We start from the raw sequence: 25,845 nt of genomic DNA, 5'->3' as shown, positions 1-25,845 counted from the left end.
CAAAAGCAGAGACATTACTTTGCCAACAAAGGTTCGTCTAGTCAAGGCTATGGTTTTTCCTGTGGTCATGTATGGATGTGAGAGTTCGACTGTGAAGAAGGCTGAGTGCCGAAGAATTGATGCTTTTGAACTGTGGTGTTGGAGAAGACTCTTGAGAGTCTCTTGGACTGCAAGGAGATCTAACCAGTCCATTCTGAAGGAGATCAGCCCTGGGATTTCTTTGGAAGGAATGATGCTAAAGCTGAAACTCCAGTACTTTGGCCACCTCATGCGAAGAGTTGACTCATTGGAAAAGACTCTGATGCTGGGAGGGATTGGGGGGCAAGAGGAGAAGGGGACGACAGAGGATGAGATGGCTGGATGGCATCACTGACTCGATGGACGTGAGTCTGAGTGAACTCTGGGAGTTGGTGATGGACAGGAAGGCCTGGTGTGCTGCGATTCATGGGGTCGCAAAGAGTCAGACACAACTGAGCGACTGATCTGATCTGATCTGATGTGTTTATGTGTGTGTGTGACTACCTATGTATGTCCCAGACAAATATATACACATGTATAAATGTAAGTGTGTGTATGTATAACATAGCACCTATTATCTACTATGATGTATAATAAATAAAACCTCACAACCCAATGAGGTCAACACTATTACTATTGCTACCTAACATATGAGAAAACAGGGCACAGTGAAGTCATACAGGTTAAGAAGGGAAAAGAAAGGACCACTGGCTTTACTAGCTAGGACATCATTGGCAAGAGAATGTGGAGGAGTAGCCAGACACCACGGATTGAGAGGTGAAGGGCAGGTAGGAAGAGTGTCATCATCTGTTCTGAAAGAGCCAATGATTCCATGCAAAATAGGAAAGGCTGGGTGGGAAGACTGAAGATGGAGGCCCCAGACAAGAGAGCAATTGACCAGCACAGAGACGGGCACCCTGAGCTCTCAGGGCATCTGGGCCTTGAGTGGGCTCACTGGTGAAGCCCAGAATTTGAAGGGCCACATGTGCACCAATAAGCTAGTCACTTCCTTGCTTTAGTGCCAATTACATGAAGGGATTGCCCATATCCACAATGCTGGCAGGACCCAAAATGGGGAGCTCCCCTACCACACACTGCATCACATGCCCTTACATGGACTCATGCCAATATCTGGGGCTAGCTTGCATATTCAGATGCCAAAGATTGTATCTCAGATGAGACGGTTGGATGGCATCACTGACTCAGTGGACATGAGTTTGAGCAAACTTCAGGAGACAGTGAAGGGCAGGAAGCCTGGTGTGCTGCAATCCATGGGGTCACAAAGAGTCAGATATGATTGAGCAACTGAACAACAACAAATTCAAAAATGTCAGAGGGAAATGCAAAACAGTAAGTGAAGACTTTAAAATGAATCAACAGTATTTTATTGTTCACTCAGTTCAGTTCACTTGCTCAGTCATGTCCAACTCTTCGCAACACCATGGTCTGCAGCACGCCAGGCTTCCCTGTCCATCACCAACTCCTGGAACTTGCTCAAACTCATGTCTGTCAAGTCAGTGATGCCATCCAATCATCTCAACCTCTGTTGCTCCCTTCTCCTGCCTTCAATCTTTCCCAGCATCAGGGTCTTTTCCAATGAATTGGCTCTTTGCATCAGGTGGCCAAAAGGATTGGAGTTTCGGCTTCAGCATCAGTTCTTCCAATGAATATTCAGGACTGATTTCCTTTAGGATTGACTGGTTTAATCTCCTTGTAGTGCAAGCGACTCTTAAAAGTCTTCTCCAACACCACAGTTCAAAAAGCATCAATTTTTCAGCACTCAGCTTTTTTTATGGTTTAACTCTCACATCTATACATGACTACCAGAGAAACCACAGCTTTGACTAGATGGACCTTTGTTGGCAAAGTGTTGTCTCTGCTTTTTAATACAATGTCTAGGTTTGTCATCAGAGAAGGGGATGGCGCCCCACTCCAGTATTCTTGCCTGGAAAATCCCATGGGTGGAGGGAGCCTGGTAGGCTGCAGTCCATGGGGTCGAGAAGAGTCAGACACGACTGAGCAACTTCACTTTCACTTTTCACTTTCATGCATTGGAGAAGGCAATGGCAACCCACTCCAGTGTTCTTGCCTGGAGAATCCCAGGGATGGGGGGCCTGGTGGGCTGCCATCTATGGGGTCGCACAGAGTCGGACACGACTGAAGCGACTTAGCAGCAGCAGCAGCAGCAGCAGGTGTGTCATGGCTTTCCTTCCAAGGAGCAAGCATCTTTTAACTTCATGGCTGCAGTCACCATCTGCAGTGATTTTGGAGCCCAAGAAATTAAAGTCTGTCACTGTTTCCATTGTTTCCCCATCTATTTGCCTTGAAGTGATGGGACTGGATCCTAGCTTTCTGAATGTTGAGTTTTAAGCCAGCTTTTTCATTCTTCTCTTTCACTTTTATCAAAAGGCTCTTTAGTTCCTCTTTTATTGTTTAGTTCCTAATTTTATTGTTAAATCAACACTGTTTAGTTCTATTTAAGGAGAAGGAAATGGCAACCCGCTCCAGTGTTCTTGCCTAGAGAATCCTGTGTACAGAGGAGCCTGGTGGGCTGCTGTCCATAGGGTTGCATAGAGTTGGACATGACTGAAGCGACTTAGCATGCATGCATGCATTGGAGAAGGAAATGGCAACCCACTCCAGTATTCTTGCCTGGAGAAATCCCAGGGACAGAGGAACCTGGTGGGCTGCCATCTATGAGGTTGCACAGTCGGACACGACTGAAGTGACTTAGCACCAGCAGCAGCAGTTCTATTTAAAGAGACAGGTAACCTTTCAGCCACTCAGGCTTTCTCAAATGATAGATTATGTGCTCTTTTTTTTTTTTTTTTCATATAAACAAAGTACTACCAACAGCTTGAAGCAACACTATAAAAGAAACTTTCATGGCATAATGACTGAGTCATTGTCTGGAAAGACACACACACCTGTAGAGAAGTCTTATATAATATGAGTGGAGTGGAGATTGCAATGACTGAATCCAGAAAAACTGACATGGAATCTGCCATTATAGAAGAGAAAAAAAGGAAAACGCTTAGATCTTAGAAGTTTCAGTAAAACTTTGGATAGTTTGGCAAATTCTTGATGTCAAAACATAAAAGGCAACTGTCAGATGACTCTCATAGGTTGGAAATATCCCCCCACAGAAGGCTTGTTTCTGTGCATTAATAGCAAAGATAAGTCAGTGCTTCTTACTCCAGAAGTAGTAGGAGGGCAGAGACATTACCAACAGTCCCCGCCAGAAAGTTAATAACATTTCATGAGTCAGTCTGCTAGACCAGCAGCCAGATGAGTGGATGAATGGGCCAGGCAGATACTGCCGGGTGCATGGGGGAAAATAAACAATGTGTCAGAGTTTCTCTGTTGGAATTAATGGTCATTGTTGTTGCTGTTCAGTTGCTCAGTCTTGTCTGACTCTTTGTGACCCCATGGACTGCAGTACGCTGGGCTTCCCTGTCTATCACCATCTCTGGGAGCTTGCTCAAACTCATGTCTATTAAGTTGGTGATGCCATCCAACCATCTCATCCTCTGTAATCCCCTTATCCTCCTGCCTTCAATCTTTCCCAGCATCAGGGTCTTTTCTAATAAGCCAGCTCTTTGCATCAGGTGGCCAAAGTATTGGAGCTTCAACTTCAGCATCAGTCCTTCCAAAGAATATTCAGGATTGATTTCCTTCAGGATTGATTGGTTTGATCTTGCAGTCCAAGGGGCTCTCAAGAGTCTTCTCCAACACCACAGACCACTAATCTTCTATTATTCTAGCTCTTGAGTTCTCACTTCATAGATACAAAGCTAAGCCCAAACCTTCCAATGAGGGACCCTGACTCAATAGACTGATTACTCCCAGGTTATAAGAACACAATACCTGGCCAGGTGCTTCTGACTCTACTCAGGTACTTCTCTGTTCATTTTGTAAAATGTAATCTATAATTCCATCCCTTATCAAATTCTAGTTAAATAAGTAAGACAAATAAAATCCAAGAGTCCTAGGTTCTAGTCTCTACTTTTCCTTCTACTCATCACTAGTTTAACAGCAAGAAATGAGAATAATGACATTCAGACTGTTTAAGAGTGTGATGCTGAGCTAGTTTATTTCTGGGAATGTCTTCTACTTTTATAATCTATAATCCATGAAGAGATGATAAAGTTTAATCATGGAAAACTGGCTAATAAGTGAATTCTGGTTAATAAAATTTTACCATTAACTTGGAAAAGTTTGTTTCAACTGCCATCAGAATGCCTCCACATTGCTAGTTCTTGTTGCCTTGGTGACAAACTGTATTTTCCAAAGATGGCTACAACAATAATCTGTCTTTTGGTATGTTCTTCTCTAGTTACCCTGACTTTGGACTGAATGCAGAAATGAAGTTATGTGAGTTCAGAGGTGAGGTCATAAAAGACCATGTGGCTTCCCTCTAATTCTTTAGAATCTGTCACTCTCAAGACCCTCCACCTGCCATGGAGTAGGAAGCCCCCACCCTTGGAGAGACCAGGTATAGCTACTCCAGTTGACAGTCCCCAATGAGTTATCCAGCCCAAGTGCCAATCATATGAGTTAAGAAGCCTCCAGATGACTCCAGCTCCTAGGCATCTGAATCATTCTTTGCCACCCGGGTCTTCCTAGCTGAGGTGTCAGACACTGTGGAGCTAAGGCATGCCATCCCCACTGTATCCTGTCTAAATTTCTGACCTACAGAGTCCTACCTACGTGCATGCATGTTAAGTCACTTCAATTGTGTCTGACTCTTTGTGACCACATGGACTGTAGTCCCCCAGGCTCCTCTGTCCATGGGATTCTCTAGGCAAGAATACTGGAGTGGGCTGCCATGCCCTTCTCCAAGGGGATCTTCCCAATCCAGGGACTGAACCTGAGTCTCTTAGATCTCCTGCATTGGTAGGTAGGTTCTTTACCAGTTCAATTTTATAGGTAAGAAGCCATAGTAAAATGGGCGTTTTAGTACACTAAATTTAGGTTGCTATGTTATACAGCAATAGTAACTGGAATAGTACTCAATAAATGCTAGCTTCCTTCTTTTCTTGAGTCAAGACCCAGAGCTACCAACGAGCTTGGCTTGCTAGGAAACTCACCACTACTGATTTTATTGACTTTTCATTTCATCCTCTCCTGTGTTTTCTGTTTTCATTCCTTTTATTTTTTTTTTGGTTTTCACTCCAGGTTCACTCTGCAGAAGCTGATGCTATGGATTGCTGTGGCTTCCAATTAAATTTGGGAAATGGAGACACTATTTCTTTGGATAACTGCTCCTCCTTTTACTTCTTTAGGCCTAGGATGGTAGCTTTGTTCCCTCCATCCTCTACTATTAATGGATGGACAGAGGTAATGAATCACTTTTCTTGGCTTCCCTAAGCCCTACGCACACCTTTGAAAGTGGTCAGGGTATTCTGTTTGGGTGTGCAGGGCACCCTGACTGATAACGTCTCCATTGTAATAAAAAACTCAAACCATTAATTATGAGTGGCATAGTCATTAATCAACTCTGTAAACCAACTGCTGAAACAACAGAATCTTTCTTGACATAGGATATTATAATACCTCTTTGTGGAGGGGGTCAGAATCAGTCATTATTTTAAGAGTAGTGATCATGATGTAACACTGCAAATGCAGAAAGTGTAACAGATTAGGTTGAATCTATGTGACCCTGACCTTTTCCTGTAATTCAAAAAAGAAAAATGATGTTGGCTTTTAAATCTGGCTTGCCTTTTGACCCTTTAACTTACACACTGAACACAGCCCACAAAGAAATTCTAAGTAATTAAGGTGCCAATCAATATGGTGGCCCAGAACTAAGTTAACTGATTATCTATAAGTATTTACTTGAAAAGGGCAGTAAGTGGAAATCAATCACATTCTAAATAGATGAGAATCAAACCCAAAGTTTTATAGAGGAATCTGAGTCACTGTCTCCACATATAGCAATGAGAATGTCACCGTGAAGCTGTAAACATATAGGAAACTTTTTTAGACACTGGTAGTGAGCAGTTTGGAGAAAGCAATGGCACCCCACTCCAGTACTCTTGCCTGGAAAATTCCATGGACGGAGGAGCCTGGTAGGCTTCAGTCCATGGGGTCGAGAAAGAGTCGGACTTGACTTAGCGACTTCCCTTTCACTTTTCACTTTCATGCATTGGAGAAGGAAATGGCAACCCACTCCAGTGTTCTTGCCTGGAGAATCCCAGGGACGGGAGAGCCTGGTGGGCTGCCATCTATGGGGTCACACAGAGTCGGACACGACTGAAGTGACTTAGCAGCAGCAGCAGCAGTGAGCGGTTGGGGCTTTCTTGAGGCTCAGAAGGTAAACAATTGACCTGTGATGTAAGGAACCTGGTTTGATTCCTAGGTCAGGAAGATCTCCTGGAGAACGGCATGGCAACACACTCCCATTTTCTTGCTGGAGAGTTCTGTGGACAAAGGAGCCTGGTGCGCTACAGTCCACGAGGTTGCAAAGAGTCAGACACGACTGAGTGACTAACACACAGTGAGAGATTAATTAAGAACTTTTACTTTTAAAAAAATGGAGAACAGTGTGGAGATTTCTTAAAAAACTGAAAATAGAACTGCCTTATGACCCAGCAATCCCACTGCTGGGCATACACACTGAGGAAACCAGAATTGAAAGAGACATGTGTACCCCAATGTTCATCGCAGCACTGTTTATAATAGCCAGGACATGGAAGCAACCTAGATGTCCATCAGCAGATGAATGGATAAGAAAGCTGTGGTACATATACACAATGGAGTATTACTCAGCCATTAAAAAGAATGCATTTGAATCAGTTCTAATGAGGTGGATGAAACTGGAGCCTATTATACAGAGTGAAGCAAGCCAGAAAGAAAAACACCAATACAGTATACTAACACATATATATGGAATTTAGAAAGATGGTAACAATAAACCCTGTATAAGAGACAGCAAAAGAGACACAGATGTATAGAACAGTCTTTTGGACTCTGTGGGAGAGGGAGAGGGAGAGGGTGGGATGATTTTGGAGAATGGCATTGAAATATGTATAATATCATATATGAAATGAGCCGCCAGTCCAGGTTCGATGCACGATACTGGATGCTTGGGGCTGGTGCAATGGGACGACCCAGAGGGATGGTATGGGGAGGGGGGAGGGAGGAGGGTTCAGGATGGGGAACGCATGTATGCCTGTGGCGGATTCATTTCGATATATGGCAAAACCAATACAATATTGTAAAGTTAAAAAATAAAATAAAATTAATTAAAAAAATTATCTTCATATACACTTGAACCTGATCATCTTTGATATAAAGAACAAGTTTCTTATGTCCAAAACCAAAACATAATTAAACAGGACAATACAGTTCATCATATTCTCAATTCAATATTGAGACTGTAAAATAAAGGGAGACTGTTATATTGTTAATTTAGCTCATACAAGATTTTTCTGACTCAAAAATTTAATTTATGAGGGGATAAACTGAAGACTTAGCTTATTGTAATGATCTGTGGCAGAAAATGTAAGATTTCCTATTATTTTAACTTAAGATCAAAGATACTCAAGCCCTGAATATTTAATCACAGCATCTGAAAGAGATTCAAAGTACTGTATACCAAGTCTTTAAAATCTGACAAAGAACAAGATCTTTTTTAAAAAACCATCATTTGAGAGTAAGTTAAGCAGTACACGTTAAATTTTACACTAGCACACAAATTGATAATTCTCCTAAAACTGGACATAACCTTGAGTATAACAATATGAGATGAAAACAAACACTGCCACAATTCTCTTAAATAAACAGAAATAACATTTAACTTCATAGAAGATGGGAAGAATAGGAATTATATAACTATATGTCTTGTTGGCAAGTCCATCTAAATCTATCAACTTTCAATTTCAGTTCCCAGTAAACATACATTTTGTATTTTCTGGCTCCTTGACTCCCTTCATCTCTGATTTCCTTGATCAGTGAATTCAGATCTGTCCTTCATAATGAAGGTTCAGTCAAGAAGAACTTGAATCCCATCACTGCAAGAGCTCAAACACATTGATGTGTGTGTGTGTGTCTTCAACAACTACAATGTCAACATTAACACCACCACCACTGGAATTAGAAATGGTTTTGAATCCTGCTTTTAACTTGTATCAAATGATCCTGGGCAATCTTTCTAACCTCTTCTAACCTCATTGTCCTCATCCTCATGTTGATGAGAGTATTGTATAAGGTTTCTGTGAGGATATAAATGATGCATACACTCTGATATATACATGATGTATCTAAGATGATGTCCCCTAAGTCCTGGCACAGTGCTTAATGCATGTTAGGTCCCTGAGAAAAGATTTTAACCTGAACGTGAAGCTTCTTTGTAACCCACTCACTAATCATGGGACATTATTTGCCTGCACAGCTCTGTTTTCTGAATGTTGTGAGGTCAGGGTTGGCTTCACACTCTGATACCAAGGAATAGAGCAAATCTAACTCATCCTGTCCTCATACTCCAATAATGTAAGCTTCTTACTACAAACAGCGGGACCCTGATTTATACGATTGTTTCTCTAGCTCAAAAGGACATTGAAACTGACTTCAGTAAGTAAAAATATTAATTGGACATCAACTAATGAGGTTTGATTTTATTATTATCCATTGCTGAAACCCACACTTGTTACAACACTGGTTAAGACTTAAGGCCAATAGTTTCCTCCTCCCTGAAATCCCAATGAACTGATTACATATACTGACTGTCACCGTCAGAAAGAAATTTTTAAAGAAAAAATAAGTACATAAGATATACTCAAATAGGAGCATTGCTGGTGCTTGAAGAATGCGTAATGGAATGAGATGGGATCCATTTTCAAAACTTAGGATCAGGAAGTACTCTTTCCTGCTTATAATTCCTCTTCTACACCTGCTATGTGCACATCAGTCAAAGCACATGCTTAAAAAAGAGGCAGAGGCCAGAAACATCTCACAAAACTCACAGGTTAACAAGAAAGCAGTCAGCCAGCAATTTCAAGACATACTGAGCAAAGCCAGCCTTCAGAGAAACCAACTGAGAAATCCCCAGAAAGTACATTATTAGGGAACCAAATTAAGGTCCTGGAAACAGGGAAGGGACTAATCTCTGCTGGCCGCATGTGATAAAAAAAAAGGGATGGGATGCAATGAAGATGACCAGCAGAATACGAGAACATTAGATTAGCTACCTTGGAAAGGATTCTGGTTAAAAGTTCCATATGTAGGGAACTTGGAAGTTGCCACTCTGTTGTAATGACAAGTAAAAAACCTGGACAGACTGAAAAACCAACTATTCTTGAGCATGTGAGAGGAAAGGGTATAGGTCAAACTGCTATCTTCAAGACTTGAGACATAGAAGAATAGAGGGAGTCACAGATTCCCAACTTCCCAAAGCAGAGACTCATAAGTGGACCACCATGGGAACCTGAATTTCACCAACTAAACTCATCTCACATGCTAGTAAAGTAATGCTCAAAATTCTCCAAGCCAGGCTTCAGCAATATGTGAACCGTGAACTTCCTGATGTTCAAGCTGGTTTTAGAAAAGGCAGAGGAACCAGAGATTAAATTGCCAACATCTACTGGATCAAGGAAAAAGCAAGAGAGTTCCAGAAAAACATCTATTTATGCTTTATTGTTTATGCCAAAGCCTTTGACTGTGTGGATCACAATAAACTGTAGAAAATTCTGAAAGAGATGGGAATACCAGACTACCTGACCTGCCTCTTGAGAAATCTGTATGCAGGTCAGGAAGCAACAGTTAGAACTGGACATGGAACAACAGACTGGTTCCAAATAGGAAAAGGAGTCCATCAAGGCTGTAGATTGTCACCCTGTTTATTTAACTTATATGCAGAGTACATCATGAGAAACGCTGGGCTGGAAGAAGCACAAGCTGGAATCAAGATTGCTGGGAGAAATATCAATAACCTCAGATATGCAGATGACACCACCCTTATGGCAGAAAGTGAAGAGGAACTCAAAAGCCTCTTGATGAAAGTGAAAGTGGAGAGTGAAAAAGTTGTCTTAAAGCTCAACATTCAGAAAATGAAGATCATGGCATCCAGTCCTATCACTTCATGGGAAATAGATGGGGAAACAGTGGAAACAGTGTCAGACTTTATTTTTGGGGGGCTCCAAAATCACTGCAGATGGTAACTGCAGCCATGAAATTAAAAGACACTTACTCCTTGGAAGGAAAGTTATGACCAACCTAGATAGCATATTGAAAAGCAGAGACATTACTTTGCCAACAAAGGTCCATCTTGTCAAGGTTATGGTTTTTCCAGTGGTCATGTATGGATGTGAGAGTTGGACTGTGAAGAAGGCTGAGAGCGTGAAGAATTGATGCTTTTGAACTGTGGTGTTGGAGAAGACTCTTGAGAGTCCCTTGGACTGCAAGGAGATCCAACCAGTCCATTCTGAAGGAGATCAGCCCTGGGATTTCTTTGCAAGGAATGATGCTGAAGCTGAAATTCCAGTACTTTGGCCACCTCATACGAAGAGTTGACTCATTGGAAAAGAGTCTGATGCTGGGAGGGATTGGGGGCAGGAGGAGAAGGGGACGACAGAGGATAAGATGGATGTGAGTCTGAGTGAACTCCGGAAGTTGGTGATGGACAGGGAGGCCTGGTGTGCTGCGATTCATGGGGTCACAAAGAGTCGGACACGACTAAGTGACTGAACTGAACTGAACTGAAACATTAAGAAAAGAGTAACTAAAGACCCTCTTGATGAAGGTGAAAGAGGACAGTGAAAAAGCTGGCTTAAAACTCAACATTCAAAAAACTAAGATCATGGCATCCAGTCTCATCAGTTCATGGCAAATAGATGGGGAAACAATGGAAACAGTGACAGACTTTATTTTCTTGGGCTCCAAAATCAATGCAGATGGTGGCTGCAGCCACGAAATTAAATGATGCTTGCTCCTTGGAAGAAAAGCTATGACAAACCTATACAGCATATTAAAAAGCAGAGACACTACTTTGCCAACAAGTAAATCCATCTAGTCAAGGCTATGGTTTTCCCAGTAGTCATGTATGGATATGAGAGTTGGACCATAAGGAAAGCTGAGCGCTGAAGAATTGATGCTTTTTAAACTGTGGTTTGAAGGAGACTCTTGAGAGTCCCTTGGACAGCAAGGAGATCAAACCAGTCAACACTAAAGGAAATCAATCCTGAATATTCATTGGAAGGACTGATGCTGAAGTTGAAGCTCCAATACTTTGGCCACCTGATGTGAAGAGCCAGCTCACTGGAAAAGACCCTGATGCTGGGAAGGATTGAAGGCAGGAGGAGAGGGGGACGGCAGAGGACAGGATGGTTGGATGGCATCACCGACTCAATGGACATGAGTTTGAGCAAGTTCTGGGAGATGGTGAAGGACAGGGAAGCCTGTTGTGCTGCAGTCCATGGTGTTGCAAAGAGTCGGACATGACTGAGGAATGAACAAAAACAATGCCAGATACCAAACCACAGACCCAGGATAATGCCAAAAAAACTACATCTAGGCATATCATTTTCAGATTATAGAAAATCAAAGACAAAGAAAAAATATTGTGAAACAAGTCAGAGGGAAAAAACACCTTACTCACAGAGGCACAAAGAAAAAACTGCATAAGACTTCTCAGAAATCTCACAAGCAAGAGGAGAGTGGAGTGAAATACTAGAAATGTTGAGAGAAAAAAACCATGGCAACCTAGAATTGGGCACCCTGTGAAATCACCATTCAAAAGAGAAGCAGAAATACTGTTTCAGACAAACAAAAGTGGAAGGAATTTGTTGCCAGTAGACCTGTGGGAAAGTAATGTTAAGAAAGAAGGAAAGCATTAAAAATCAAAAATTTGGATCTATATTAAAAAAAGGAAAAGCATTAAAGAAGCAATAAATGAAGGTTAAATAAAAACTTGCATTTTTAAAATTCTGAGCTGATCTAACAGAAAACAGTTTGTTAAAAATATTAATAATAATACCAACAATGTATTGATTATGATGCTTATGTGTATATGATACATATGTATATGGGCTTAGGTACATATACAAATGAAATGAATGACAGAAATGATACAACAGACAAGAGGCAGTAGTAACTAGGATATTTTGTTATTACAAGGTATTCTTACTGCCTATAAAGTGGTATAGCGCTATTAATATTTGAAAGTGGACTTGGATTAGCTGTAAACATGTATTGCTAATTCTAGGGCAAACACTAAAAAAAAAAATAGATTAGCTACTCTAGGCTAAGAGTTCTCACTAGTTCATTAGTAAAGGCAACTAGAAAGTTATCAGATCTCTACTGTGTACTACTAGTAGTTTATTTTATATATTTATGCATATGGTAAACTATATAATCCTTATTCCAGAGCATATATCTAAATCTGTCTCAATGAATCCTATTATTTTTATGAAGTCCTACATATTGAAACATGTATATTTTTATATTTTTGGGGGGTTAATATCTGGACTTGGTTGATCCAACTTGACAATTACAGAGGACAAAGGGATTCCCTGTTGGCTCAGATGGTAAAGAATCTGCCTGCAATGCAGGAGACCTGAGTTCTATCCCTGGGTTGGGAAGATCCCCTGAAGAAGGGAATGGCAACCCACTCCATCCAGTATTCTTGCCTGGAGAATTCCATGGACAGAGGAGCCTGGTGGGCTCAGTCCATGGGGTCGCAAAGAGTTAGATATGACTGAGTGACTAACACTTTCATTCTTTTTTTAATCATACTTGACAATTAACAGAGGACAAAGTCAGATGGAATAGCACCAAGATAAGTGCAATTTTACAAAGTCAATGAAGTATCTGACTCTGATTTTCTGTCTTCTAAGCATCACTATGGGCTTCCCAGGTGGCTCAGTGGTAAAGAATCTGCCTGCCAAGGCAGGAGATGTGCATTTGATCCCTGGGTAGAGAAAATCGCCTGGAGGAGGGAATGGGAACCCAGTCCACTATTCTTGTCTGCACTACCCTATGGACAAGGGAACCTGATGCTATAGTCCATGGGGTCACAAAGAGCTGGACTGAACGACTTGAGCATGCACAATCACTATATGGTCACCTATCAGGATTAGAGAGAAATACATGCCCTAATGTATTATTCTCACCCTTTATCAAGGATATGTGGACATATCCCAAATGTATGATTATTTTGAGCCTTCATAGCAATACTGTCAGGTAGACCCTGTAAGAACTAGTTTCAGTGACTGTAGGTATCTGTTCTACATGCATTTATTTCTAATGAACATGATCTAGTTTCTAAGGCAGTTTAGAACAGTTCTAGCAATCTCCAGGAGCTTCCCATGGTCTTTGGAATTGTATTTACCTTTTCCTATCAGAACACGATGTTTCTTAAACAAAGGGACAATAATTGTACTCCAGAGAGAATTCAGCCAAACCAGGTGATGTCCAGAGTGGGGCAGTGGGAAATGTTCCCCCTTTGGTGCAGGTCATCGGTGTACTTCTACACCTAAAAACACAGCATCGAGGAGACCACAGAGCACAGAACTGGCAGAGGTCACGCTCAGAGGTGACGACTCACTGTCTCAGAGTAGTGCCACTGCTCTAAGTTTTACTAGACATGAGGCAGTTTTGGTTAGAATGCATTACAACTAGAAGCTTCCTGCAGTGCTGAGGTTAGAACAGGGCAAGACCATGGCTTTTACATTCTTACAAAAGTGAGCTTGAGGTTTTGCCAAAATATTTCTTTTTAGTAAGGAGTCCTGAAGCTTCCTAAAGGTCAACACAGCATCTGTGTCAAGCCATTTCTGCAGCTGTTCCTTCGCAGATAATTCATTGGTTATACTTTTCTGGTTGATCTTTTGATGGGTGACTGGGGTAAATTTTCTTCAACAAGCCTCTTGTAATGAATGGTAGTGCTCATTCTTCCATTCCCTTCCAACCCTTCCCAAGGGATAGCTCATCCTAAATTCTCCCAGAGTCACCCCAAAGTCACGCCCCACAGATAAAGCAGGAGTAAAATCAAATATGGCAGAGGGGATAGAAGAATGAACACAAACAGAAGGAGACACTGTTGTTGTTATACTTTGAGTTCTCTTTGAAAAGTGGGCTGTGGGAAATAAGTGGGCTGGCTTTGATGATAGCCAACTAAATTTATAATATTTTCTTGCCAATTCTTCATACGGATTTCTGCTCTCAAACAAAGATAAAAATTTAAAATAGACTAAGGAAATAACATCTTAGTGGATTTTTTTAAATCATAAACTTCATTTTAAGTAACTTGGTTACCTCAACTGTTAATAAAATAAAAGCAGAAAAAAACAGGCTGCCTTTTTGCCAGATTTAATCAGAATGCTGTACCTACAATAATCAACATAACTTGCTTCTTGTCCTTCACTCATTTCAACAAAAATTATTGAATTTTCTCCCTAACTATATTTTTTGGATTCTTCATTTTGTTCTTGTTCCTGGAGGCATGTTGGTTTAAATTCATCTTTGAAAAAAGAAGAAGGGGTATGTATATGGAGGCAAAACATTCTCTTGAAGCCAACAGATATAGAGTTGCTAGAAGAAGCTGACTGTACACACAAGTTGCCTGATTGGGAAGCGGAATCCTCTTGATTTAGAGACGTGTGACAGCCTTTGGTGGGTGGGCACAGGCAATGTCCCACCCGTCCTTTTTTTTGGCAGGTCAAGACTGAGCCAGCAGAGGCAGAGCTCTATCTTTCCCTTGGAACATATCATTTTGGTTCTCCTTCAAAGCCTTCTTCCAGATAAGAAGCCAATTACTGATTACATCTTAGTGAATTTATACTTTAGTAGCTCTCTGCTCCAAATAGACAAGAGTAATTCGTAGGTGTTGGAAAAGACTCCTGAGAGTTCCTTGGACTGCAAGGAGATAAAACCAGTCAATCCTATAGGAAATCAACCCTGAATATTCATTGGAAGGACTGATGCTGAAGCTGAAACTCCAATACTTAGGCCACCTGAGGGAAAGAGCCAACTGACTGGAAAAGACTCTGATGCTAGGAAAGACTGAAGGCAGAAGAACTAGGAGGCAACAGAGGATGAGATCGTTGGATGGCATCACTGACTCAATGGGCATGAGTTTGAGCAAACTCCAGGAAATAGTGAAGGACAGGGAAGCCTGACATGCTGCAGCCCATGGAGTTGCAAAAAGTTGGACATGACTTCACTGAACAAAAACAACAAATATGTAAAGTTACTGGTGGTTCAGTAATATGCAAAATTATAAAAAGTATTCAATTATAACTATTTCAAAGGGAAAACCAAAATGTCACAATGCTTAAATGCAGGTAAAAATCCTGGCAAAAGGGTGAGCAGGACTTAAGTGAAGGGTCTGCCAGAAGCTGTTGTGGGTGGTGGCCATGTACTTGGCTCCAGTGAAGTCTCAGAGCTTTAGCTGCTCCACATGAGGTGGGAAAGAGACCACCCTCACCACAAACTTCTTGGATCCTAACTCCTGAACTTCAGGCCTAGGAAGGTGGCAAAGTAAGGACTCAGCTTGTCACATAAACACTCCACCAAGCTGCCTGCTGTCTCTGTGATAATTCCTAATGTATTTTCAGTGTCACAAGGAGAGGCAATTCTGAACCACCTTAACAAGTACTGTCCTAAAATGAAGTCCCACAGGGTGGTCAGGAAAAAAGTGCCAAAACTAGGAAGAGTGGGTGCATGTAGATAGTAAAGGGAGGAAAAGGACAGGAAAGAGAAAAATAAAAAGAAACCAAAAGGGAGAGTTTTTCCATAAAGAAGGTTGAGCCTAAGAGTTGAAGCTTTCAAATTGTGGTGCTGGGGAAGACTCTTGAGCGTACCTTGGACTGCAAGATCAAACTAGTCAATCCTAAAGGAAATCAACCCTGAATATTCACTGGAAGGACTGAAGGTGAAGCTCCGATACTTTGGTCACCTGATGAGAAGAGCTGACTCATTGGAAAAGACCCTGATGCTGGGAAAAATTGAGGGCAGGAGGAGAAGGAGGTGACAGAGGATGAGATGGTTGGATGGCATCATTGACTCATGAGTTTGAGCAAGCTCTGGGAGACTGTGGTGGACAGAGGAGGGCTGGTATGCTGCAGTCCATGGGGTTGCAAAGAATTTGACACAACTTGGTGACTTAACAACAAATAGGAAATCATGCTCAAATCAAGCCTATAAATTAGAATTCAAAGTCCATAAAGAAATATAATATCATTGAAAAAGCAAGAGAGACCCAGAAAAACATCTATTTCTGCTTTATTGACTATGCCAAAGCCTTTGACTGTGTGGATCACAATAAACTGTGGAAAATTCTGAAAGAGATGGGAATACCAGACCACCTGACCTGCCTCTTGAGAAACCTGTATACAAGTCAGGAAGCAACAGTTAGAACTGGACATGGAACAGACTGGTTTCAAATAGGAAAAGGAGTACGTCAAGGCTGTATATTGTCACCCTGCTTATTTAACTTATATGCAGAGTACATCATGAGAAACGCTGGGCTGGATGAAGCACAAGCTGGAATCAAGATGGCGGGGAGAAATATCAATAACCTCAGACATGCAGATGACACCACTATTATGGCAGAAAGTGAAGAAGAACTAAAGAGCCTCTTTATGAATGTGAAAGAAGAGAGTGAAAAAGTTGGCTTAAAGCTCAACATTCAGAAAACTAAGATCATGGCATCCGGTCCCATCACTTCACGGCAAATAGATGGGGAAACAGTGGAAACAGTGTCAGACTTTATTTTTTTGAGCTCCAAAATCACTGCAGATGGTGACTACAGCCATGAAATTAAAAGACACTAACTCCTTGGGAGGAAAGTTATGACCAACCTAGATAGCATATTGAAAAGCAGAGGTATTACTTTGCCAACAAAGGTCTGTCTAGTCAAGGCACTGGTTTTTCCAGTGGTCATGTATGGATGTAAGAGTTGAACTATAAAGAAATCTGAGTGCAAAAGAATTGATGCTTTTGAACTGTGGTGTTGGAGAAGACTCTTGAGAGTCCCTTGGACTGCAAGGAGATCCAACCAGTCCATCCTAAAGGAGATCCAACCAGTCCATCCTAAAGGAGATCAGTCCTGGGTGTTCATTGGAAGGAATGATGTTGAAGCTGAAACTCCAGTACTTTGGCCACCTCATGCGAAGAGCTAACTCATTTGAAAAGACCCTGATGCTGGGAAAGATTGAGGGCAGGAGAAGAAGGGGATGACAGAGGATGAGATGGCTTGATGGCATCATTGACTCAATGGACATGAGTTTGGGTGGACTCCAGGAGTTGGTGATGGACAGGGAGGCCTGGCGTGCTGCAGTTTATGGGGTCACAAAGAGTTGGACACAACTGAGCGACTGAACTGAACCGAAGGACAGTAAATAATTACAACAAGAATTTACTCTGGATAAAATATGTTTGATAGGACAGTGCTATGGAATGAACATTTATTGAACATATGAAAATTCATATGTTGAAGCCCCCCCACACCAGTGTCATGGTATTTGCAGGTGGGGTAATGGGGGAGGTAATTGGGTCATGAGGGTAAGGTCCTCATAACAGAACAGACACCCTTATGTAAAGGAGAAGGGGCACAGGAGACCTTGCTCTCTCTGCCATGTAAGGATACAGTGAGAAGATAGCCATCAAGTCAGAAGATTCTCTGAGAACTGAATCTGTAAGCACCTTGACCTTGGAATTTCTAGCCTCCAGAACTGTAAGAAATGAAACTTCCCAGTCTGTTGTGTTTTGTAATAGCAGTCCAAACTGAAAAAGACAGCAATCTGACATATATTTTAAAATAAGCATGCTACTTGCTGCCTTTGGATATTTTCACTTGGACATCTCACACTCACTTTAACTGAACTCACATAATTATAAACTCCTCTTTAGAACTGTTTCTTGTCACATCTCTCTGCTTCAGTGAGTAAAACCACATTTAGCCAGTTATGCAGAGGGGAACATTGAAAGGAGAACATTTCAACCATCCCCAGGCTCAAAAAACTCCCTACCAACAGATAAACTGAATCAACCAGTAAGTCCAGGCTAGTCCACCTCCTAAATATCTCCACATTTGTATAATTTTTCTACCTGTAACACCTTACTTTTATTTATTTACTTACTTTTAAACTTTTGCTTTTTTATGGAGGTATAGCTGATTAACAAAAAATGTTGTGACAGTTTCAAGTAGACCATGAAGGGACCTAGCCATATATATACACTTATCTTTTCTCCCCCAAGCCCCCAACGCCATCCAGGCTGCCACATAACATTGAGCAGAGTTCCATGTGCTACACACCGGGGCCTTGTTGGTCATCCATTTTAAATACAGCAGTGTGAACCACCTTACTTTTAGTTCAAGCCACTAATATTACTTCCCCAGATGACTGCCAAGATCTTCTTTCTCTTTGCCATTCCTCTAGTGTTTCTCCCACATGGAAACAAAACATTGACTCTAGTTAACTCTGGGAGAAAGGAAAGAGAGTGGAATTAAAGAGTGCTCTTTAAGTATATTTGTGCACTTTTTTATTCTTTAAAAATGAAGATTGAAATAAACATGACATAATAATAAGATCTGATTAACTTGAGTGGTTGATATACAGGAGTTTGTTATGGCATTCACCTTTTTTTGCTGGGATGTTTGAAATATTTTCTGGTGAAAAAGTGTAAAACTAGCAACCCTTTTACTATGGGAATCAATTTGATAATACATTTCTTAATATTTGGTATATCTTACTTTTTGAACCCAGAAATTATATTTACAAATTAACATTTAATGAGATAATTCTTTACATGGGCCCAAAGATGCTCATTAGAGGGTAATGATCAATAAGGAACTGGCTAAGGGAATTTTGCTTTGTCTTGCTGCTGCTGCTAAGTCGCTTCAGTCATGTCCGACTCTGTGCGACCCCATAGACAGCAGCCCACCAGGCTCCCCTGTCCCTGGGATTCTCCAGGCAAGAACACTGGAGTGGGTTGCCATTTCCTTCTCCAATGCATGAAAGGGAAAAGTGAAAGTGAAGTCACTCAGTCGTGTCCAACTCTTCTCGACCCCATGGTCTGCAGTCTACCAGGCTCCTCCGTCCATGGAATTTTCCAGGCAAGAGTACTGGAGTGGGGTGCCATTGCCTTCTCCAATTGTCTTGCTAGTGAAATATAATGTGTCCATAAAAATGATTGCTCTGGAGACTGAATAATACGTGGAAAATTACCTATGTTAGGATGTTAAATGAAAACATGTGTGTGTGTGTACATAAATCCATTTGCATGCACACACTGTAAACACCTACTGGAGAAGGCAATGGCAACCCCTCCAGTGCTCTTGCCTGGAAAATCCCATGGGTGGAGGAGCCTGGCAGGCTACAGTTCACGGGGTTGCAAAGAGTTGGACATTACCGAGCAACTTCACTTTCTTTCACATAAAGATTTATGATGGGAAACAAGAATATTGAAGGGCAATAAAGCAAAATACCAAAGTGCATATGTGTTAGGGTGCTGATTTAAAAAAAAAAATTTCATTAACGTATTTAAGTTAGTTTTACAATATATAAAGTTTTAACCTGACATAAAAATACACCACCCAATGATTCAGTGTTTCGGGCATGCTTCCATCTTTATATTTAACAGTGAGTGTCCTGTGTAAATATTAGCATTTCAATCTCTATGTCTGAGAGTATGAAGGTGGATACGCTGTCACTCTTCTCTGTCAGAACGAAGACAGCACAGTGCTATTTGAATAGACAGCAGAGGCTGAAATTCAGGTGAGCATGTGGACACTATGATCACTGTGCTAAAGTTTAATAAGCAGAGTGACATTTGCCCAAGTTGGCCGAGGTGCAACTGAAGGATCAGGCTGTATCAAAATCAAAGGCCCTTCACTCTTGGTAAGGCTGTTGCATCTCCTTGCTAACTGCAGATGTATCTTTATGATTCTCACGCCAATCAGCTATTTATATGGTATTTCCCCTGTTCTGAAATGTCACACAAGTCACGCAAAGAGTCCAACCCATGCTGAAATAGCAGGAGGGGGTGGATGATGTCTCTTCTTCTCTGAGGAGGCCCTGCTAAGGCAGGACTGGCTGAGTTTCTCTCTGTGGTGTCCTGGGACAAATGATTCAAACTTAAAGCTTAAAATCCCAGGATAGAGGAGCCTAGCAGGCTATAGTCCATGGGGATGCAAAAGAGTGGGACACAACTTAGCAACTAAGTAACAACAATCCTTGCACAGAAAAGAGAACAAAAGGGATGCAAAATTGAAAAAGTATTTGTTAACCACAATGAAGTCTCAATGACTTCATGTTCCTCACAACTGTTCCTCAGGAAAATATTTTCTTATTTTCTGCTTAAGTAGCTTTTGCTTCTCGGTGTGTCTAGCCCTCCTGGGCAGCAGGGGCAGGATCCTTGGTGGGAACAGCAGGAAAGGCTCTTATGGATGCCCCTGAGGCTGCTATCAGTGCACATTTGACCTGGACAGATTTCTAGAGGTTTGGGGTTTTTCAAAATGTCACGCACTTTGAAATGAACACATGACCTGTTACTTCTAAGGGTTGTGTGCTGTGTGCTCACTCATGTCCGACTCTTTGCGACCCTGTGGACTGTAGTCCACCAGGCTCCTCTGTCCATGGGATTCTCCAGGCAAGGATACTGGAGTAGGTTGCCATTTCCTTCTCCATTCCAACGGTTAGCTCTTGGTTTTCTATACTGAAGGAGGGAAAGAAAGAAATTAGTAATACAGAAGTTGTTTCACTGTCGCTGGATCTCTTTCCATGATTACCTCCTGGGGGGCAGGGGGTAGAAGGAGCAAGTGGACAAGTGGAGAAAGTACATGAGAGGAAGCCAGGGAGAAGGAGGCTGTATTCTCCTGGTTCCTTCACTCCATCACTTTGATTCTCTTTGCTGTATTGCTGACTCTGGCGTTTCAGCATATAGTCGTCCTTGTTTTATAGGCAGTAGTAACAATGTATACATGCATGCCAAGTCGCTTCAGTCGTGTCTGACTCTTTGCAACGCGATAGACTGTAGCCTGCCAGTTTGTCCATGGGATTCATCAGGAAAAAATACTGGAGTGAGTTGCTTTGCCCTCCTCCAGGGGATTTTCCTGATCCAGGGATCGAAGCTGCTTCTCTTATGTTTCCTGCTTTGGCAGGCGGGTTCTTTACCACTAGCGCTAGTTGCCCTCATTTTATAGGCAGTAGTAACAACAGAGGCAGAAAATTCCAGAACAGACTTGGACAGGATCCAAAAGAAGAAAAGAGAGTTAGAGTTTACTATTAAAGCCCCTAAATGAGTGAAGAGCCCCAAGTACCAGAACAGCCCCAACTCCTGCCTTCAGAGACCTCGAGAGCCCATGTTCTACAAATGTCCACGTGCTCCTGTCCAGCTTCTAGCATTTGTCTGCAGCTGGACTGTGCCTACAGGGCTGAGGCCAATCAATGAAACCGAAGCAGAAGTGGTCTGCATCACTCCAGGCCAAGGCCGTTATGAAGGGCCAATCTGCCTCTTCAATTTCTCCTCCCCCAGTGGGGCAATTTCAGATGTCTCAGCTACAAGACGAAGCAGGGTCATCTGACCTATGTTTAGAATGGGATAAAAATAAACCTTCACTGTGTTCCTAAGATTTTGATTTGTTACCACAGCAGAACCTGTCCTATCCTGACATACTTAACAGCAAGGAACCTCTCCAATGCTTGATTTTATGAGAGAAAACTATTATTCCTGTAGGTATGAAAAACTGATCAATTGGAGACAGAAGAAGACCATTGGGCTAGGAATCACGAGAGCTGGTTATGGTCTGGATGTGGCCATAATTGAAAGGATCCCTCTGGTAGGTGGTTTGACTTCTGTGGTCCTCAACCAGAGCAGTTATAAATCTTTATGTTTTGCTTTTTAAAAAGACACACAGGTTGTTGCTAAGCACCAGATTTGAGCTCCATGATGCCCCTGAGGGTTGGGATGAGGTGGGAGGTGGGAGGAAGGTTCAAGAGGGAGGGGACATGGGTATACCTATGACTGATTCATGTTGATGTATGGCAGAAACCAACAGAATACTGTAAAGCAATTATCCTCCAGTTAAAAATAAATAAATAAGTAAATAAAAAGACATGTAGGGACTTCCCTGGCAGTCCAGTGGCTAGGACTCCAAGCTCCCAATGCAGGGAGCCTGGGTCCCACCCTTGGTCAGGAAACTAGATCCCACACGCTACAACTAAGAGTTAGCATAGCACAACTAAAGATCCCACATGCTGAAACGAAGACCCGGCAAAGCCAAATAAACAAATATGGAAAATAAATAAAAGACTTGTAACTCTTTATGTAAATAAAACCTTTCATGAGGATAGTATATAAAGCTGATTAAAAAAAAAAAAAAAAAAAAAACTGCCTCTTCGTTTATACCACGTCTGACACATTTACTACTCATAGAAGCCCCTGGGCCGTCTTTGTAGAACCCTGCAGACTCAGGGACATGAGTGCAAACTGCCAGCTTGAACTGTCTCCATTGCTTATTCTGAAGCTGACGTGGTTCATAGAGAGAGCATCTGTTCTCACCTGTTCCACATGTGACACTGCACTCTGTCCAGCGGCCATACTGCCAGAAGTACACCAGCTTCTCCACGTCATTGTCAAGGCCATCCTTCCGGACTGTATACTCATACTTGATACCAGGATTAGTCACCTGGAATAGAAGCTAAAGGGCAAGAGAGGGGTCATGCAGAACTCCGATGTGACCTTACACTGCAAATCACAGTCACATAAAAATCCTGCCCAATGTCCACCACCCTAAAGTAGTCACGAAGGCACGCACTGGAACAATCGCCATTAAATAAGCACGTCTACTTCCACCTCTAAGTCTACATCTACATCTAATCTGCCCCAATCTATTATTGCTTGACTGAATTCCCATGGGAAATCTGATCATATGGGAATTATTCTGAGGGATTAACCGGAGCACCCTTTCCAACAATAGCTGGTAGGTCACCTTGTGCCCTTGCACACTTACTAACTTTGTGGTTATGGGTAATTTCCTTGATCTCTTTGTGCCTCACTTTCCTTATCAACAAGGTAAGGATAATCACAGCATGACTAAGGATTGTTGATGAGGGCTAAATAAATAATCATTAGGTGATTAGATATGGTTGGATCTGTGCCTGGCATACAGTTAGCACTCAGTAAACACTAATTTGATTGTTGTTGTTATTGCTTTATGATGCCCTCTTCCAGTTCTTAGGCTGATTTCTTTACAGCATATAATTCTGGGGTTAAAATGGTCATGGGTTTTAGCCAAAGCATAAAATTGTAATCAGAATTTGGGACCTTCTCCTCCTTTCCCTCTCCTGCAGCAATCTACTTATCAGGTGTTTGAAATAGATTTATCTTACATTAGAGATGGTGGATTGGTTGCTCCATGGAATTGCGGGTCCCCATATATAAAACTTTTTTCCCTGGTGGGCCTCTAAAATGTAAGGTTTCCTGACATTTATGGATCATGGCTGTCAAGCCTTGACTTCTAGCTTCTGTGAATGCTCTGATCTCTGGTTCTGAAATGACTTACCTCTAAATTCTGAATATAGTTAGATGTCACTATCTCTTGGGCCATTCGTAATCCCCAACCTGCCTTGCCTCTGCTGGTATAATTATCCCACTCCTTTTCTATAGTTCTTTGCCAGTATGGTAGACAAATCACTTCTGCCTTTGAAGAGCATATCCTATATCTAAATATATTTCTCCTCCAAGGGTTTTAGAAAGTCAAATCTTTTGTTTGAGGACAACCACATGAGAACACGTGAAAGAACCATGTCAGTTCATCACCACTGCTGGAAAGCTGTTTGAAAACTCATAACAGGCTGACATAGACTGGTGCTGTCATTTTCATATCCAAGGAAAAATTCATCCTGAAATAAATAGCCTGCATTGACCATACTGGAAACTGACCTCCATGGACGATCTTAGGGCCCCTGGCATTCCATCATGAGAGTTGCAGCAATTTTAGGCAATAAAGGATTTTCCCCCCTTGTTCCTTGCTAAAAGGAGCTTTAAAGATTATTAATGAAGGTGTACTAAGTCACTTCAGTCATGTCTGACTTTTTGCGACCCTATGGACTATAGCCTGCCAGGCCCCTCTCTCTATGTTGGTTCTCCAGGCAAAATCCTGGAGTGGGTTACCATGCCCTCTTCCAGGGGATCTTCCTAACCCAGGGATCGAACCTGCATCTCTTATGTCTCCTGCATTGGCACACAGGTTCTTTACCATTAGAGCCATATCCTCTAGCAAATACTTTGGAAAAGAAAATTACAAAGATCCTAACTAGTGTAAATGTCAGCAGTTTCCTTCATTTCTGTGTTACCTGGATCCACACTGACTCGTTGGTGGGACCCGTGGCCATCAGTTTCTCCAGATCTCCTTTTCTGTCGTATTGAAAGATGGTCCCTGCCAGCTTGTAGTTCCCATTCCACTGGATAATAAATCCTCCATTGAGGTAATATTTTTCAGGGTCCTCACTCCTGATGGCCAGAAAGTTTCCAGCTCCTTCAACCTCCATTACTCGTATGTCCCTGGCTCCTTTTGGAATCAGTCCGATGTCAACATAACCTAAGGAGAAAAGAGAGGCATGCAAGCTTAGCTGAACACAGTCTGTTTCCAACCCTTTATTCATGCTTTTTCCAGCATCTCCACCATTTAGTGCCCTTGTCTTCCTGCTGGGTGGTTACTGAGACTGGCAAATGCACTAATCATGGGGAACTTTAAGGAGCTTGGCCATGAGTAGAAATCTCAGGAGCTTTGTGACTCAGTACATAATCAGTTTTATGAGAGGAGAGGTGAAATAAATGCAGATCAGATTCTGAAGCTTTTGTGGTTGATCCAGCATTTATTTTTCTGTGATTTCCTATTGATAGTTCAAAATGTTACAGCCCCTAGCCAGCTTCCCATTTGCATTTCTGCTTCCCCATTTGTTGCTGCTATCAGATTAATCTTCCTGAACACTTGCAGTGGCTACATCTTTTGCCTTATCCTCTTTGCCCGAAAATTAAAGACAGACGAGGAAATAATTTAATCATAGCTTAAATTCATTAAGAGAATTCTGTAGGGAATGTTGGATTGATTGCCACCTGGCACACTTGAATACAACTTATGATGAGAAACTCAGCTCTGAGCCCAGCTTTTTATATTGCTGGACAATTATATTCATTAAAAAGGTTTTTTTTTTTTTCATATTTTCCTATGTTTTGATGAAATATAAACTTATGTTTTATTCTCATCTGTTCTAATCCAACATTCAAAAAACAGAACATCCACTTAAAGACCATGATCAATTCTAGCTACAGTCTTACCCTCGCTTATTGGTTATTGTGGTAGGAGACCTAAAGGCGAGAAATGGAATTAAAACATGAAGGGTTTCCTCTCTTTGCCAGACTCTAACCTAAGCCCTTTATGCATTCATCCTATTTATGTTTCTTAAGAACATAAGAAGCATATGTTCATCACCTCGTAGCTGTGATAGAAAGGAAAGACTCTGGGGAAGGCACTGGGAAAGGAGTACTGGGCATGGGAGTCAGACATCAGTTCTAGTTTCTGCATCACCACGAATAAGCTCCATGATGGCCATCAACTTATTCAACTGCTTTGAATGTCATCTGTAAAAGGAAGGAGCTTGAATGAGATGATGTCTGGCATCCTTCCTAGCGCTGATAATCAATTATTTTGCCCATTTCTAGGCTACAGTTTCTTTGTTCCTTTACTTTTTCCATACAAAACTTGATTTTAAGATCTTGATCATCCTGGTAATTTCCCACCAGAATTATCCTAGGTTTTATTCTGACTGACCAGCAAGCCCTCATCCCTGTCACCTAAAAGCGCCCTGACTGCTTTCTCTGCCT

The 25,845-nt window shown here is 41.7% G+C and overlaps 1 protein-coding gene and 1 long non-coding RNA gene across 2 annotated transcripts in view; one reads left to right on the top strand and one right to left on the bottom strand.

Annotated features, from left to right (window-relative positions):
• The window catches only part of ADAMTS12 (ADAM metallopeptidase with thrombospondin type 1 motif 12), a 390,694-nt gene that overhangs the window by 83,677 nt on the left and 281,172 nt on the right, over window positions 1-25,845 (bottom strand). Inside the window, exons 15-16 of the mRNA NM_001192609.3 lie at window positions 24,315-24,559; window positions 22,519-22,657 (exon numbers count right to left, since the gene is read on the bottom strand). Of these exons, the coding sequence (NP_001179538.1) occupies window positions 22,519-22,657; window positions 24,315-24,559 (384 nt within the window). The remainder of the gene's footprint in view (window positions 1-22,518; window positions 22,658-24,314; window positions 24,560-25,845) is intronic.
• On the top strand, window positions 4,299-5,490 carry LOC132343239 (uncharacterized). Its single transcript, XR_009491974.1, has 2 exons — window positions 4,299-4,404; window positions 5,197-5,490. It is a non-coding gene; the product is annotated as an uncharacterized lncRNA (long non-coding RNA).

Source organism: Bos taurus, chromosome 20 (assembly GCF_002263795.3).
Source record: "Bos taurus isolate L1 Dominette 01449 registration number 42190680 breed Hereford chromosome 20, ARS-UCD2.0, whole genome shotgun sequence".
In the NCBI taxonomy this organism is placed as follows: domain Eukaryota; kingdom Metazoa; phylum Chordata; class Mammalia; order Artiodactyla; family Bovidae; genus Bos; species Bos taurus.
Note: the sequence above shows the minus strand (reverse complement) of the source record. Positions and strands in the feature narration are given on the sequence as shown.